Here is an 18,349-nt window from a genome sequence, read left to right as displayed (position 1 = left end):
GGCTTGAAAAAAGGGCTAAAAATTTGAATTTAATTAACTTTAAACAAATAATAATAATAAAATCATTATTTTAATTATTATTATTTTTCGCTCTCTCGCACACGCTCTTTTTTTTTCTTTCACTCATTTCAGGTAAATTTTCTTGATAGCGTTTCCTCTTACAATTAGCAATTTTGGATATCTTTCACCTGCTTGTCGCCTCTTTGGCCATGTTTTCAAAAAGAAATTTAAACTAATTTGGTTCAAAGGGTTAAACACTTGCAAAAGTCACCCCAGCGTAACACAAGAAACTGATGTTGATACGGGTTAAAGGGTTAATTTATCATTTCTATATTTATTCATGGATATTTTCACTGCCATTACTGATCATGGAATATGCTCAGAAGCCTTGATTAAAGTTCATAACGACTGTTACGTTATTATTTAATTTAAAAGGACGTTTTAGTGAGACATCTGCAGATTCAGCCGCTGTGATCGAGGAAACTTATTTTTAAGAAATATTGTGTGCAAACACTTTGCCTGTTTATTGAGGGCCACAACTTCTGCTCTTTATCCTGCACCAACAAAAAAAAAAAAACAGTTGGCAGTTAATAGGGATCAGGTGTCGCTGATTGTCTCATCAGATCTCTGATCCTCCTGACGCAGTCCAAACAGACTCACATGGACTTGTACGCATCAAAAAACATCTTTATCTGTGATTGGGTTTCAGAGTCAGGCAGTCAGAGCGTCTCCTGGGTGATTTTCTAGTGATCTCGAGGTCAGCAGAGTTCTCAGAGTCCTCCGGTCCTCTAATGGGAGCAGACAGGACCACCTGGACTGGATTAGACCAGCAGATGGAGCCTGATTCTGTCCCCACGGACGCCTCAAAGCCTGAAAGGAAGCAGATTCCTCCACCTCCAAGAGCTTATCTGCCTCTTATATCAAACCTGTAAGTATGTACAATTCATTTATAGTGAATGAATGCATGTTTGTGGGTTACAAATGGCTTCACACACACACACACACACACACACACACACACACACACACAATTATTATTTTAAATATATAATTAAGAGAATTATAAACACAGTTTTCTGGACATTTTTCCCTGATTTTGACAATTAAAAAAAAATCCCTATTCAGATAGTTTTCTTGTGACCTTTTAGAGATTTTTATTTTATTTTATTGCAGTTTGCAGAACATTTTTTGTTTAGTGGCTCATTATAATTTTTTTTTTTTTTTTAAAGAAACCAAAATAGTTTTCTCAGGTTTCATTGGTTTAAATGCTTAAAGGTGTTTTTCAGTGCAGCACAGGAAAACTGATGTTAATCCAGGTGTCAATCAATTGATCAAATTTTATTGAAATAGCACCTTTTCAAACAAATCCAGTGCTAAAAACAAGAACATGGGAAATAAGCAAAAATGGATCTTGAGAAATAGAACTAGTATAAAACATAAAATAAGACACAAAATAAAAGCCAGATTTAAAGATAGGCTTTTAGTTTACATTTAAAAGTGTCAATATTTCCAGCTACTCTCGGATGAAGGGTTAACAGGTGTCCTCGGTTAACCTGACCTAAATCCCCTCACACGGACACACCTGTCTGTGCAGGAGTGTTTGTTTTACGTTAAACTAACCGTAACCGCGACGCTCTTATTTTATCAAGCAGATGCTTTTTTAGTTTCTGCGTTTCTGTAAAAAAAAGATGAATATACTGTGACAAGTTTTACAGATGGAAAATAAATCAGAGCAAACCAACGGATTTTAGTTTTATTAACTCTCATTACTGTTACATAAAACCTTTATCTTGAATAACAAACACAAAGAGTTTAACCCCCTTCAGGGTCCACTTTAGAGTTTTTTAATCAGTTCTAATCATAAATATCAAATTTTCATTAATTTCCACAATTTTAACCTTTTAAATGCCAGTTTTTGGCATTTAAAAAGAAAATCCAAAGACCAAAAAGTACACTGACCACAGAGAATTATAAACTAGTGTACTGAAGTTCAGCGTCATTTGCTTTTTGTAATTCAGATAGAGAAACAACATTTCAATGGTTCTTTAACTGTGATCATATAAGTTTAGTTTTGACATATAAACCAAACTTCATATAGTAAAATGAGTACTTATATACAGCTTAATGTATTTTATGTGATGTTATGTTTTGTGTACTATGTTATGGATGGCAATATTATCTATGAGTTAGATAAACAGTAGCTTTTATTGTTAAAGTTCATTCCATTGTGACAAACTTTATTGATGGACAACCGAGTCAGAGCAAAGAAAGTGATTCAAATGTTATTTGCACTCATTACTGATGAAAACAAATTTTACTCTGAATAATAAACACACAAAAAGTTATTTAAAGCTGAAATAATAATAAAAACAACATCCTGCACACTGTTGCCCTCTGCAGCAATGAGAGGGAACTGACATGATGTTTATTCTACAATGCATGCAATAAATGGCAAATGTTATGTTTTTTAATGTTTAATATATAATACATTCTGTGAAATATGCTACATCCATGTTTATTGGGACTTAATTGGCTTTCACTGCCAGGAAAGGTGTAATGTAATTAGCATGTAAGCATTTTTTTACACCATAAGAGAATAATATTTTTGCATACAAAGATAAATTCTGAACATATATAATGTAACTGCAGTAAAAGTAAAGCTTGCTTTCAACTCACATCTTCTGCAACCTGCTGCTGGTACAAAACACTGTACTTTAAAATTTGGATTTAAAGGTAAATGTATCCGCTTCAGTGATGTATATCTCTCTGTTTCCATCCAGATGAGTTTTCCTCTGGTTTGACTGCACGTAAAGAAAATCACACAACGTTTTGGTAAGTTATTTCTCAGAAATGAAACCAGGAAGTCTGAGGGTTTTATTTTTTTCTTTCTTTGCACAGAAAGCTGAAAGCTGGCTGACCTTCACACCAGCTCTTCCTGCTCCTCTGTGTCTTCTGTATATTCTGCAGTGACAGTTTTAAGGTCTGAGAGGTTCATATAAATAGGAAAAGACTCCATCTGATGGAGAGAGATGACAAGATGTCAAAGTTAAAGACCTTTTAATTTGATACAATGTAGTAGAAAAAAAATCAAATCGCTCTTTGATACACAGCAGATCTGCTGTGAAGGTGGTTTGAAAATGTGTGAGGGTACTCATGAATAATGACCAGGAAGAGACTGAAAATGACCACAAAGGAACACAAAAGACCAAAAAAGAGATGAGAAGGAACTGCAAAGAGACACAAAATCACTACATGATGGACAAAGTCTAAAAATGACAACAAAGTGCCACAAAATGTCTACAAATGATGCAAATCAACCAAGAGACACAAAACAACAATAAAGAGACACAACATGACTATTAGGAGACGCAAATGACGACCAAGAAATACATAATGAGTGAATGAATGAAGAGATGCAAAACAACCACAAGGAGACACAAAACAACTACTAAGAGACACAAAATGACCAAAAAAGATGTGAAATTGCCTCAAAAAGACTCAAAAAACTACAAAATGGCACAAAGGAAACAGAATGAGACAAAAAATGACTTAAAAGAGACGCAAAACAACCACAAAAAGACAGAAAATGACTATAAAAAGCTACAAAACACTCACTAGACAAAACCGCAAAATGAACAAAAAAAACATGAAATTACCTCCGAGAGACTCAAACAACTACAAAATGACAAAAGCAAACAGAGTGAGACAAAAACCACGACAAAGAGGTGCAAAACAACCACAAGGAGACACAAAATGACAACAGAGACCCCAAAAAACCCACAAAGAGACACAAAACGACTACTGAGAGACACAAAATGACAAAAAAATATGTCAAATTACATCAAAGATATACTCAAACAACTACAAAATGACAATAACAAACAGAATGAGACAAAAAATGATTACAAAAAGACACAAAAGAGAAAAAAGGGATAAATAAGAACTACAAAGAGATGCAAAGCCACAACAACATCTATGTGTGTTGCTCCTACGAAGGAGAAGTGGCGTCTTATTGCATATCAGGGTCTCCTAATCTAACTTTGCCAAATCTCTGTCTCACCTCCAGAGTCTCTTTGGCGTCATTTGTTTCAGCGGTGGAGCTCTGAGTTTTCTTCTTCCTGAATTTAATCCAAAAACAAAGAAATAAATGAATAAAAAGTGACTATAAAAGTAAAAGATCCACTCTATTTTTTCTAATTCACCTCATCAACAGGCAAGAAAGAAGCATCAGAATCATCATCACAAACACCAGAGTCAGCCTGATGGAATTCATGATCATTGTTGATTTATCTGAAAATGGGGACAGACAGTTTTGAGACGTACTGTTCGTCACTGGAGGGGTTTGATTAATAAATCAGGCGATTACAGTCATGGAGGAACTCACCTGCCACAGTAATCAGGTGTAAAGTGGAGTTACGTCGTCCTCTGTTGTTCTCGGCTTCACAGTAATAATTCCCGCTGTGTTCGGCTCTGAAGTCGGTGATGGTGAAGATCTGTCCGGATGCTTTCGGTGAGTCTTCATCCTCCTTGTACCAGGTGTAGTTAGCTGCTGGGTTAGCATCACTGCTGCAGCTCAGAGTCACTGAGCTGCCCTCCTCTATCTCAGCAGAGGGACTCACTGACACAGAGGGACGCTTTGGAGCATCTGGAGGAGACGTATTAACAGATATCTATTAAAAACTGTCTGTCGAAACATCTGAAATTTTCTTTTGATGTATTTGAGGGTTTGAATCCCCTGAACAGGACACTAAATCTGAATGCCATTAGTGATTAAATGATCCACTGAGGCTGCTCCCTGAACCAATTTAAGCTATTTGTTACTTTTAAATAAGCAGTTTCTACTCACATTTCACATTAACAAATACATATGTAGACGTCCTTCTCCCCAGCTCGTTCTCAGCTGCACAGTAATACTCTCCATAGTCAGAGGACTGGATGGAGCTGAGGACGAGCTGTGGTTTTTTACTGCGCAGTGTTTGGTTCTTCCTGTACCAGCTGTATTTGGCTGCTGGGTTAGCATCACTGCTGCAGCTCAGAGTCACTGAGCTGCCCTCCTCTATCTCAGCAGAGGGACTCACTGACACAGAGGGACACTTTGGAGCATCTGGAGGAGAAAATTAAAGAGGGGAATCATTAATAATAGTCTTGCAAGATTTTTGGGGGACATTTGTACTCTGGAACATAAAACATATCCGTGTGACTTACGCAGGACATTTATAACTAGAGGTGAGGAGTTAAACAGTCCGTATTGATTCTCAGACTTGCAGTGGTAGATCCCGCTGTCCTCAGAGCTGATGGAGGTGACATGATAAATGCCTTCTGGTCCCTGAACCAGTGTTTGGTTCTCCTTGTACCAGGTGTAGTTAGCTGCTGGGTTAGCATCACTGCTGCAGCTCAGAGTCACTGAGCTGCCCTCCACTATCTCAGCAGAGGGACTCACTGACACAGAGGGACGCTTTGGAGCATCTGGAGGAGACGTATTAACAGATATCTATTAAAAACTGTCTGTCGAAACATCTGAAATGTTCTTTTGATGTATTTGAGGGTTTGAATCCCCTGAACAGGACACTAAATCTGAATGCCATTAGTGATTAAATGATCCACTGAGGCTGCTCCCTGAACCAATTTAAGCTATTTGTTACTTTTAAATAAGCAGTTTCTACTCACATTTCACATTAACAAATACATATGTAGACGTCCTTCTCCCCAGCTCGTTCTCAGCTGCACAGTAATACTCTCCATAGTCAGAGGACTGGATGGAGCTGAGGACGAGCTGTGGTTTTTTACTGAGCAGTATTTGGTTCTTCCTGTACCAGCTGTATTTGGCTGCTGGGTTAGCATCACTGCTGCAGCTCAGAGTCACTGAGCTGCCCTCCTCTATCTCAGCAGAGTGATTCACTGACACAGAGGGACGCTTTGGAGCATCTGGAGGAGAAAATTAAAGAGGGGAATCATTAATAATAGTCTTGCATGATTTTTGGGGGACATTTGTACTCTGGAACATAAAACATATCCGTGTGACTTACGCAGGACATTTATAACTAAAGGTGAGGAGTTAAACAGTCCGTATTGATTCTCAGACTTGCAGTTGTAGATCCCGCTGTCCTCAGAGCTGATGGAGTCGAAATGATAATTACCGTCTGGTCCCTGAACCAGTGTTTGGTTCTCCTTGTACCAGGTGTAGTTAGCTGCTGGGTTAGCATCACTGCTGCAGCTCAGAGTCACTGAGCTGCCCTCCTCTATCTCAGCAGAGGGACTCACTGACACAGAGGGACACTTTGGAGCATCTGGAGGAGAAAATTAAAGAGGGGAATCATTAATAATAGTCTTGCATGATTTTTGGGGGACATTTGTACTCTGGAACATAAAACATATCCGTGTGACTTACGCAGGACATTTATAACTAGAGGTGAGGAGTTAAACAGTCCGTATTGATTCTCAGACTTGCAGTGGTAGATCCCGCTGTCCTCAGAGCTGATGGAGGTGACATGATAAATGCCGTCTGGTCCCTGAACCAGTGTTTGGTTCTCCTTGTACCAGGTGTAGTTAGCTGCTGGGTTAGCGTCACTGCTGCAGCTCAGAGTCACTGAGCTGCCCTCCTCTATCTCAGCAGAGGGACTCACTGACACAGAGGGACGCTTTGGAGCATCTGGAGGAGACGTATTAACAGATATCTATTAAAAACTGTCTGTCAAAACATCTGAAATTTTCTTTTGATGTATTTGAGGGTTTGAATCCCCTGAACAGGACACTAAATCTGAATGCCATTAGTGATTAAATGATCCACTGAGGCTGCTCCCTGAACCAATTTAAGCCATTTGTTACGTTTAAATAAGCAGTTTCTACTCACATTTCACATTAACAAATACATATGTAGACGTCCTTCTCCCCAGCTCGTTCTCAGCTGCACAGTAATACTCTCCATAGTCAGAGGACTGGATGGAGCTGAGGACGAGCTGTGGTTTTTTACTGAGCAGTGTTTGGTTCTTCCTGTACCAGCTGTATTTGGCTGCTGGGTTAGCATCACTGCTGCAGCTCAGAGTCACTGAGCTGCCCTCCTCTATCTCAGCAGAGGGACTCACTGACACAGAGGGATGCTTTGGAGCATCTGGGGGAGAAAATTAAAGAGGGGAATCATTAATAATAGTCTTGCATGATTTTTGGGGGACATTTGTACTCTGGAACATAAAACATATCCGTGTGACTTACACAGGACATTTATAACTAGAGGTGAGGAGTTAAACAGTCCGTATTGATTCTCAGACTTGCAGTTGTAGATCCCGCTGTCCTCAGAGCTGATGGAGTCGAAATGATAAATGCCATCTGGTCCCTGAACCAGTGTTTGGTTCTCCTTGTACCAGGTGTAGTTAGCTGCTGGGTTAGCATCACTGCTGCAGCTCAGAGTCACTGAGCTGCCCTCCTCTATCTCAGCAGAGGGACTCACTGACACAGAGGGACACTTTGGAGCATCTGGAGGAGAAAATTAAAGAGGGGAATCATTAATAATAGTCTTGCAAGATTTTTGGGGGACATTTGTACTCTGGAACATAAAACATATCCGTGTGACTTACGCAGGACATTTATAACTAGAGGTGAGGAGTTAAACAGTCCGTATTGATTCTCAGACTTGCAGTGGTAGATCCCGCTGTCCTCAGAGCTGATGGAGGTGACATGATAAATGCCTTCTGGTCCCTGAACCAGTGTTTGGTTCTCCTTGTACCAGGTGTAGTTAGCTGCTGGGTTAGCATCACTGCTGCAGCTCAGAGTCACTGAGCTGCCCTCCTCTATCTCAGCAGAGGGACTCACTGACACAGAGGGACGCTTTGGAGCATCTGGAGGAGACGTATTAACAGATATCTATTAAAAACTGTCTGTCGAAACATCTGAGTTTTTCTTTTGATGTATTTGAGGGTTTGAATCCCTCAACAGGACACTAAATCTGAATGCCATTAGTGATTAAATGATCCACTGAGGCTGCTCCCTGAACCAATTTAAGCTATTTGTTACTTTTAAATAAGCAGTTTCTACTCACATTTCACATTAACAAATACATATGTAGACGTCCTTCTCCCCAGCTCGTTCTCAGCTGCACAGTAATACTCTCCAGAGTCAGAGGACTGGATGGAGCTGAGGACGAGCTGTGGTTTTTTACTGCGCAGTGTTTGGTTCTTCCTGTACCAGCTGTATTTGGCTGCTGGGTTAGCATCACTGCTGCAGGTCAGATTGACTGAGCTGCCCTCCTCTATCTCAGCAGAGGGACTCACTGACACAGAGGGACGCTTTGGAGCATCTGGAAAAGATTTGACATAGATTTTTATGAGTTTTAGTGCGTTGCAGCATCTGAAACTTTGGAGGAGGTCTTTTGATGAATATGACGTTTTGAATGTCCTCAACAGTGCAGTTAATATAAATGCCAATAGTGATTATAACAGGCTCTTACAACACTGACTGCAGTCACTGATTAGGAAAAAAAGCAAGACATCTGCAAAAAACAGTCCTTTGTTAAATAGATGCGTTTACCTTGTAAGTGCATTACAAATTAAATCTATTATTATAATCGTTATTATATTTGGGATATTTTAAATTAGCAAGGGTTTTTTTTAACTTACATTTCACATGAACAAATGCATATGTAGACGTCCTTCTCCCCAACTCGTTCTCAGCTGCACAGTAATACTCTCCAGAGTCAGAGGACTGGATGGAGCTGAGGACGAGCTGTGGTTTCTTACTGAGCAGTGTTTGGTTCTTCCTGTACCAGGTGTATTTGGCTGCTGGGTTAGCATCACTGCTGCAGCTCAGAGTCACTGAGCTGCCCTCCACTATCTCAGCAGAGGGACTCACTGACACAGAGGGACGCTTTGGAGCATCTGGAGGAGACGTATTAACAGATATCTATTAAAAACTGTCTGTCAAAACATCTGAAATTTTCTTTTGATGTATTTGAGGGTTTGAATCCCTCAACAGGACACTAAATCTGAATGCCATTAATGATTAAATGATCCACTGAGGCTGCTCCCTGAACCAATTTAAGCTATTTGTTACTTTTAAATAAGCAGTTTCTACTCACATTTCACATTAACAAATACATATGTAGACGTCCTTCTCCCCAGCTCGTTCTCAGCTGCACAGTAATACTGTCCAGAGTCAGAGGACTGGATGGCGCTGAGGACGAGCTGTGGTTTTTTACTGCGCAGTGTTTGGTTCTTCCTGTACCAGCTGTATTTGGCTGCTGGGTTAGCATCACTGCTGCAGCTCAGAGTCACTGAGCTGCCCTCCTCTATCTCAGCAGAGGGACTCACTGACACAGAGAGATGCTTTGGAGCATCTGGAAAAGATTTGACATAGATTTTTATGAGTTTTAGTGCGTTGCAGCATCTGAAACTTTGGAGGAGGTCTTTTGATGAATATGACGTTTTGAATGTCCTCAACAGTGCAGTTAATATAAATGCCAATAGTGATTATAACAGGCTCTTACAACACTGACTGCAGTCACTGATTAGGAAAAAAAGCAAGACATCTGCAAAAAACAGTCCTTTGTTAAATAGATGCTTTTACCTTGTAAGTGCATTACAAATGAAATCTATTATTATAATGGTTATTATATTTGGGATATTTTAAATTAGCAAGGGTTTTTTTTAACTTACATTTCACATGAACAAATACATATGTAGACGTCCGTCTCCCCAGCTCGTTCTCAGCTGCACAGTAATACTCTCCAGAGTCAGAGGACTGGATGGAGCTGAGGACGAGCTGTGGTTTTTCACTGAGCAGTGTTTGGTTCTTCCTGTACCAGCTGTATTTGGCTGCTGGGTTAGCATCACTGCTGCAGCTCAGAGTCACTGAGCTGCCCTCCACTATCTCAGCAGAGGGACTCACTGACACAGAGGGACGCTTTGGAGCATCTGGAGGAGACGTATTAACAGATATCTATTAAAAACTGTCTGTCAAAACATCTGAAATTTTCTTTTGATGTATTTGAGGGTTTGAATCCCCTGAACAGGACACTAAATCTGAATGCCATTAGTGATTAAATGATCCACTGAGGCTGCTCCCTGAACCAATTTAAGCTATTTGTTACTTTTAAATAAGCAGTTTCTACTCACATTTCACATTAACAAATACATATGTAGACGTCCTTCTCCCCAGCTCGTTCTCAGCTGCACAGTAATACTGTCCAGAGTCAGAGGACTGGATGGAGCTGAGGACGAGCTGTGGTTTTTTACTGAGCAGTATTTGGTTCTTCCTGTACCAGCTGTATTTGGCTGCTGGGTTAGCATCACTGCTGCAGCTCAGAGTCACTGCGCTGCCCTCCACTATCTCAGAGGGACTCACCGACACAGAGGGACGCTTTGGAGCATCTGGGGGAGAAAATATAAACATGTTCATCATCAATTTTCATATACGGACACAGATTTGTTAACATCAATTTTTGCTTGACGGCCTCACAAATTCCTTCACTTCTTTAAGCATTACTGCCACTGTGTGTCGATCTCAGGAATAACCCTGAAACAGGGCGTAAATCGAGAAGCCAGCACACACGTGTCTTTGGGTTAAATTTTGTGTCTGATTTTTCTCTCAAAATACTTTTTTGTCACTTGCTGGCAACAGAAATGTGTTATAAACACACAATAGGTCAAACATGTCAATTTCTAAAAAACTTTCAGTTACTGCAAAAACGTTTTTACGTTCGCATGAGGGGATTTTTCAGGCGATTCAGAAAAGCCATATTTCAGAAAACTGCAATAGAAACACGCGTTTCATTTTTCTAGGTCACATGATGCTACGGCTATGAGCCTGTCAGTAGGAACTGGCTCCCTCATGATGCAGCAGGAGCTACAAGAGCTGTTATTGCATCTCATAACTCTCCAGAAGTTTTGAATCCACAATTCCTCTGTGAAATCGTGGACGATCAGCTCCCAGAAATCCCTCATACGTGGCCGCTCCCACATATAAGCGGCTCTGCTTTCCATCATTGCTCCATAACACGCCTATGTGGCCTTGGATCGGAAATAATGACGGCTAGTGCGGCGGCTGCAATAGAAATAAAGCTGCTAATGTTTTGAACATCCATCTCTTCTAGGACTGTTATCACGGGAGGAGAAGTCGCAGAGCATCACTCAGTGGAAACGCCGTCATCATACAATTGTGTTGTATCAACATTTCGAAAATGTCGCTCAAGATTTGCACAAATCTGCAATGAGAACCGGCCTGCTGATAATTACACCCTGCTAGGATGATTTGGCAAACTGCTGCATCTTTATACATGCAGCAGGTACAAATACACACTGGCTGTCATTTGTATTTTTGGCAACTTGCTTCCAGGAGAATGTAAAAGTTTAAAGTTGTGAGATTGGGGAGTAAACTCACACACTGAAGGAGAGCGGTGACGCTGGTGAGCACAGGAATAACTGTCTGCAGGATCAACCTTTCCTCCATAAGAAAAAGATGTTTCTCCTAAAATGTTTATGTCATTCTTGTACCAAACGAAGGAAGAACGGCCAACGAGCAGACAGCTGCTGTGACAGATCAGCTTTGGACCAGCAGGAGACCAGATCACCTGCACCTGTAAATCTGGATCTGTGAACAAAGAACCATGATGACATTAACTTGCACCGTGCACAGTCTACCACTTATCAATGCACACTTTAATCTCCTATTGAATCTAACAACATCTAAACTTTTACCTTACCATTCATGTATCAAAATGATCTTTTTCAATGAGAAAGCACATATTCTCTGATAATTACATTAAATTCTGCTGCGGTAACTTTATCATCAGTTTGTGTTTACCTGTGACGGTCAGAGTTGTACCAGGTAAACTACTCTCCCATTCATAGTTTCCTGTTGTGAATTTGCAGTGATACTCTGCTGAATCTCTCTTTCTCAGGTCAGAGATGCTCAGAGTGGAGCGTTGTTGTTCCTCATTTTCAAAGACCTTAACTCGACCTGCGTACTGGGGGTCTTTACTCAGGTCCTTAGGTCGAGTGTTATACCCCGACTCAAACCTGAACCAGAACCTAGTTTTGATAGATTGATAACTGTTGTAATTGCAGTAAATGTTCACTGTTGAGCCTTTGAAAGCACAGATGTTTCTGTCATCGTACGTCACTCTGTTGCAGGACTGACCATGGACACCTAAACAAAGAAATACGTTTGATTATTATCATGAAGATTAAAGTCTTTACTGCAGTAACTCACAGCTTGTTTTGTTTCTATGGATAAAGTCACTCATGTTAAAGAAGCGTGACGTCATGTTACAGAACATCAGCTGAAAAGTTCAACACAGCAGCAGCATGTTAGTGGAGGACAGCAGAGTAAACTTACACACTGAAGGAGAGGGGACATCCTTGTGTCCTCCAACAGCACAGGAATAGCTGTCTGCAGCATAAAAGTAATGATAAAAGGGTTTCTCTACTTTGTCCATTTTCTGTCCATTCTCGTACCAGATGTAGGAGGGACGATCAGTTAGAGGACAACTGCTGTGACAGTTCAGCTCTGCATATATACAGGCTCCAAAAATACATGATTGTATTCTGCTCATCTGCACCTGGAAACCTGAATATGTAAATAAACAAAAATAATATTTTAGACTGAGCTGTCATCTCACACACATTTCACAAATGTACAGTTATGTTTTCTAAATGTTGAGCTCCTGGAGTTAAAGGGGACCTAATATACTCATTTAAACAAGTATTTCTTTTTGTTTTTTTTGGGGGGGGGGGTTCTACTAGACCTTGTTCACATGCTTTAATGGTCAAAAAACACTTTATTTTCCTCATTTAGTCTGTGCTGGAACGGTCATAAAGATATAATAGAATAATGTTTTTCCTTAGGCCGATGTTGAAGTTTTGGAGCAGTGAAGAAAATAAGTCCTGTGGAAAGCAAATATTTATGATACACATTTTGTTCAGTAATAAATGAACACCACTTTTAGGACTATTGAAGCCTAAATGGCAAATAAATTAATGAATGGATAAAAGAATAAATGAATATTTACATGTGTGCGTGTATCCTTTCAGTCATTATCAAAAATCATTTGAATGCATTCATGTATATTCGGAGTATTCTTAGATCTATAAGCCCTCGTATTAAAAATCAGTGGTGGGAAAAGGCTTATTTTTGTGGACAAAGGCGAACGAAATTCATGCTATTAGGTATTAAAAAACTGCAGAAAGAGAAATGGATCAGAACCTGGTTGCCAGTGTAGTTGGACAAAAGTCACGTCCCAAAGCACCCTCGATTAAATGGGCGATGCAAGGACACATCTTTGGGCGGCTGGCTAGATACGACTTTCACAAGGACACACACAAGAGTATGTTACCGATTATTGGGCTGCCAGTAAAATCCTGCCTGAACGTCTGGATCTTATTTTATCAGAGAAAAAACAGTGAGCACACATCAGCACGTGCCTGCCTGCGATCAGCTGAACGGTGTAACACAAACACACGTAATAAATCACAAACAATGTACAAATCTGCAGCTTTTAATGGAACAATTCCACAAACATGATACTTTTACTACAAACATAATATCCTAGAAAATGCCAACAGAAAACCTAATATGAAATTTCCTGCAAATATCCAGAAAAGACATCTATATGTCACACAGAAAAGACATCTTCATGACATCCAGAAAAGACATCTGTGCATCGTCCAATAAAGACATCTATACTACATCCAGAGAAGACATCTACACTACGTCATATCGATTTCTTTTCTGGACATCGTACACGTGTCTTTTCTGGATGTAGTATAAATGTCTTTTCTGGACATTTGCAGGAAATTTCGTATGACGTTTGTAGAAGGCAACTGCTTTTACATTTGTGGGAAATGTATTATGTTTGTGAGATTTTTGCACTAAAAACAGCAGATTTTATTACGTTTGCTGGAGTTACAAACGGCAACAGAGAAATACTGATTTGTAACGTAAAATTTTTTTTTTTTTATTGTTTTGTACAGGTTTTAATCATCTGATCCGTGTGTTTTGGAGAGGAAGAGACCGCTGCGGATATTAAACCTCCCAAACAATAAACACTGAAGGAATTCTAACCAGGATCTCACAGTTGTCAACAGGGAGCAGTTTTAGCTGGTTGCAATTTATAATCCTCATTACTATAGATACCACTAAATCCTACACACTGCTGTTTTAATATGAACATCTGACACTGTACTATTGTATAATAAAAACAACGAAAAGCATAATTTGTCTCCTTTAACTTGTAGAGTTTAAGACAAAATTGTTACCTGTGACAGTCAGTCGGACTCCAGGTGAACCAGTGTAACTGTTGCTTTGGGTTATGAATCTGAACGTGAACTCAGCTGAGTCGCTCTCTCTCACGTCTCTGATTCTCAGAGTGCAGTCCCTCTTATCGCAGTGATGCTGCACACGACCTGCGTAGTTTGAGTCGAGTCTCAGGTCCACAGGCCGTCTGTCAGTAGTCCAAAATGTTCTCTCAGCTGTAGTATCACCGTCATTTAGTCTGGACAGGTATCTGTAGCTGCAGCGAATTTCCACTGTTGTTCCCTTTAAGGCACAGATCTGAGGAGAAGTGTAAGTCACTCCCCAGTCATCCTGACCCTGTATCACTGAAACACAGAGTACACCAGAGACCACAATCAGACTCAGACCATCATCAGAAGACAGACTTTCATTTGTAGTGAAGGTGCTTCAGTCTGTGAACTTATTTCTCAAAATTACTTCTGCTCTCATCCCACTTTGAGCCTGTGTGAGACAAAAATGATATTTAAAATGACTGCTGTGGGCAGCATAGGGATAAAAAAATGACAAAACTCAGACAAGTTTAATGCAAGTTTTATACAAAAGAGGACCACAGAGGATGGTGTGTGTGTGTGTGTGTTTTCCTGTGTTCTTTGAGGGGTTTATCATTTGACGTTAAAGGACGTCTGAGTGCAGCCGGTGCTGATTGGTGCACTGTGCTCCACGGCAGTGTTTTATGTTTTTTTTTTTTTTTTTTTACCTCCTTCCTCACAGCTAATGAAGCAGATGCAGAACAGGTGTGCACTGAGAGGAGAAAGAGAAGATGCCACCCTACAGCCGGGGTCGAGAGTACGGGACCGCAGAGACCAAGAGGACGGTGGACAGGAGCCCTGACGCAGAGAGGACCGCAGGCTCCACGCACGCCACCACAGCACTGCGGGACAGGGACACACCTCGAGGGAAAGTGTCGGGCTGAATGCACACTGCACGCCTCGAAGAGTTAAGTCCCTCTTTTATATTTTGATGATCCTTACTGTTTAAATTTGAGGAGCTGGCCCAGAGTCCTCACAGTGATGCTGACTGCATCAGCAAGACTGATAACTACATGGAGGATTATGGCCATGTTGAAAAAAAAGTTAGATTTCCAGGGTAAAGTTGTAATGTGACGAGAATAACGTAATGTGATGAGAATAAAGTCGTAATTTTAAGAATAAAGTAGTAATTTTGAGAATAACGTCGTAATATTATGAGAAACTTAATAATATTATGAGAATGATGTTGTAATTTTACGTAAACAGGTTATTTTATGAGAATAAAGTCGTAATGTGATGGGACCGCTTTCTCGACGGCCATGAGGAGCTCCCCCTGCGGCGCGGGAGGTCGATCGCCCGGTCCAGGGAGCTTACGCCCGCAGAATTTGCGTATGCTTTCTCCCTCCTTCGGGACGTGCTATGTTCCCGTTATCCTGCCCTTCGGCAGAAGTTCGACAGCTATTTGGCGGTCGTTCTCAATCTGGCACTCCGCTTTGGAGGCTATGGTTTCTACCAGTATCACGTCCACTTTGCTTCGGAGGCCACAGCCCGTCTTCAACAGTTCAATGAGGACACTTACTGGGGCGGTCTGGACAACGAAATATACTGCCGCATTTTTGCTGCTGGCACGGCTCTGCAGTGCTCCCTGTGTGGTGCTCCCTCTCACCCGGCCTCCTCTTGCTCCATTCCTGCCCTGCTGAGCCTCAGCGTGGCCCGTGTCCTTCTCACATTCGTCGGCAGCAGCCCCTCCAGTGCCCGTACGTCCAAGATCGGTGTCGGCCTGTCCTGCTGTCTTTCCTGCATCCAACGGCCTGGACAAAAAGAGCAGGTCCGTCATGCACCAAGGGGGTCGCGCCATCTGCAACACCTTCAATGATGCCGGTTGCAACATGTCCCAGTGCGGCTTCTTCGTGTCTGCTCCTTCTGCAGAGGTGCCCACGCCCGCCCAGCTTGTCCTCACAAACCTACTTCGCCGGCTCTTGGTGAGTACCTGTTCGACACCTGTTAATGTTCCGGCCTTGGCTGCTGCGCTCGAGGGCCACTTTGATGCTGAATTCGTACAGTTCCTCGTTAGAGGCTTCACGGACGGTTTCCATCCTGGACTTTTGGTCTCTCCGTCTTCGTCGTTTGAATGCAAAAATCTCTGGTCTGTGATCGACGACCCTGAGTCTGTCGATGACCTGCTTGCCAAGGAAGTCAGGGATGGCTTCATGATAGGTCCATTTGCCCATCCCCCTTTCCCGACGTGCCGCATCAGCCTGCTTGGCGTCGCTACTCGAAAGTATCCTGGCAAGAAACACATTATAATGGATCTCTCAGCCCCGCATGGTCGCACCGTTCCTAGCATTAACAGCTTTAACCCCGAGCGAGGAGATTTCCCTCCACTATGCTGCCATCCACCATGCCATGGCCCTCATCAAACGTGCTGGGAAGGGTTCCTGGCTCTCTAAAGCAGACATCACCAGCGCTTTCGAGGTTCTCCCCCTGCACTCTGACTTCTGCCGCTCCACCAACACTTCCGTCAGGTCCTGTCATTGTCAGGCATCTCTCCCTCGCATTACTCCGGACAATCTTTCAGAATCGGAGCTGCCACCTCGGCTTCCCGCAGCGGTATACCGGAACACTTAATTCAGATCATGGGCAGATGGTCCTCCCAAGCTTATCGCAGTTACATCCGTTCCGACCAAGAGATCTCAAATCGGCTTTGTCCTCTCTCATATAATACCTGCTTTTGGAGGTCCGTCGTGCCCAGGAGCCACAGCGGATTCCCACCGAAGCTTCCCCACACCGCACTCAACCATCCCTCCCAATAATTCACCATCAATGTTTATACCAAATTTACACTCACGTCGATAAATTGTCAAAATGATTCCCTATTGAGGTGTGGTCCTTGCTACTGAGAGCAGGCTTAAAAACGCTGAAGTGTTGGAAGGGTTTGGTATAAAAAAAAGAGTGGACTTTGCTCAAATGATTTTCCTTTCTGTGGTCAGGCTGCAGCAGAAGTCAAAATGCAAAAAGTCAAAAAGCAGAACACAGAGGCGTAGGCCAATAGTGTGACACTTACAGTAAAACTGACATGTTTTAGAGAGAAATGGCCACAACTGATGCACATTAACATTTGCAGATGAACTCATCTGTTTTGAAAGGAGGAAGCTGAAATTACAGCTGTGTTGAGGAATGACGTAGATGATCTGTTTAAAATACATTATTAAGCATTTGACCGGAAATGGTGTTGGCACTAACTTCAGATGAATCATAATCTAAATTTCAAAAATTAAATTTTCTCTTGAATCTATGAAGTATATAAAGAACATATCTACACATTGGTTTCAAAGAAAAGCTTCAGTAGACACACTTGAAGAGGTTTTCTCTGATATCCAGCCAGCTTTATATTAAAACAGTGTTGAGTTGGGAGGAGTGAATTACCACGGAGATGAATTTTATTGAGCAAATTATTTTAGAGCATTCTTTCTTAGTTTATGTACATTGATTACTTCTATCCACACACGGCTTTACTGCCATTTCTGGTGCTCACAGTACTTGAGTTTGTTAAGTGTATAATGTAAAGGTAGAGGTGTGCAGAGATGCTGCTGATGTTACAAACAGCTCTGTGTGGGTTGTCATGTAAAGACTTATTTAAAGAAAGAGAAGTGAATGTCTAATGATGAAGGGATCACAATAAATTGCACAAAATGAGGTCTATTAATTCACTAAACACACCTTCCTCTGCATGTTCGCAGTGTGGAAACTGCCTTATAACGTAAATGTAGTTGTGCATTACCTTGTACAGAGAGAAGGAAGACGAGAAATCCACTCGCTGCTGCTATGAAACTCATAGCTGCTCCTCACGTCTCCGTTAAATCAGCAGGTAGATAAAATGCGTGATAAACACTGAGTGTCAGAAAGTCACAATGAAAACTGGAGGATGTGCTCTGTGAAAGAAGTGTTTCTTGCACAGCAGTGTTAGATATAGAGCTGTAAAGGCTGACCTGCTTTCTTCCTCTTAACACCATTAAGTGTGAAATACACATGAATAAATGTTTAAGTTGAAATGAAGAAATGATTCTTGATGTTGTTTTAACATCTTCAAATGGAAATGG

At 41.3% G+C, this 18,349-nt stretch overlaps 1 protein-coding gene across 1 annotated transcript; it reads right to left on the bottom strand.

The window, feature by feature from the left end:
* Positions 1–1,727: 1,727 nt before the first annotated feature.
* Positions 1,728–18,088, bottom strand: LOC121937745 (sialoadhesin-like). The gene is made up of 21 exons (XM_088075297.1): positions 18,031–18,088; positions 14,244–14,585; positions 12,325–12,555; positions 11,791–12,135; positions 11,368–11,577; positions 9,645–9,902; positions 9,068–9,325; positions 8,610–8,867; positions 8,033–8,395; positions 7,572–7,832; positions 7,210–7,470; positions 6,851–7,108; positions 6,389–6,649; positions 6,027–6,287; positions 5,668–5,925; positions 5,206–5,466; positions 4,385–4,645; positions 4,203–4,290; positions 4,061–4,118; positions 2,919–3,016; positions 1,728–2,801 (listed from the first exon to the last, which is right to left on the bottom strand). Exons 1-20 carry the CDS (start codon positions 18,083–18,085, stop codon positions 2,921–2,923), a joined length of 4,644 nt encoding a protein of 1,547 aa, XP_087931423.1. The 5' UTR covers positions 18,086–18,088; the 3' UTR covers positions 1,728–2,801; positions 2,919–2,920.
* Positions 18,089–18,349: the final 261 nt, after the last annotated feature.

The sequence above is a fragment of the Plectropomus leopardus genome, chromosome 3 (assembly GCF_026936395.1).
Source record: "Plectropomus leopardus strain MGB_pleo_1.0 chromosome 3, ASM2693639v1, whole genome shotgun sequence".
Taxonomy (NCBI): domain Eukaryota; kingdom Metazoa; phylum Chordata; class Actinopteri; order Perciformes; family Serranidae; genus Plectropomus; species Plectropomus leopardus.
The sequence above is the reverse complement of the archived record's forward strand: the minus strand, read 5'-3'. Positions and strand labels throughout refer to the sequence as shown.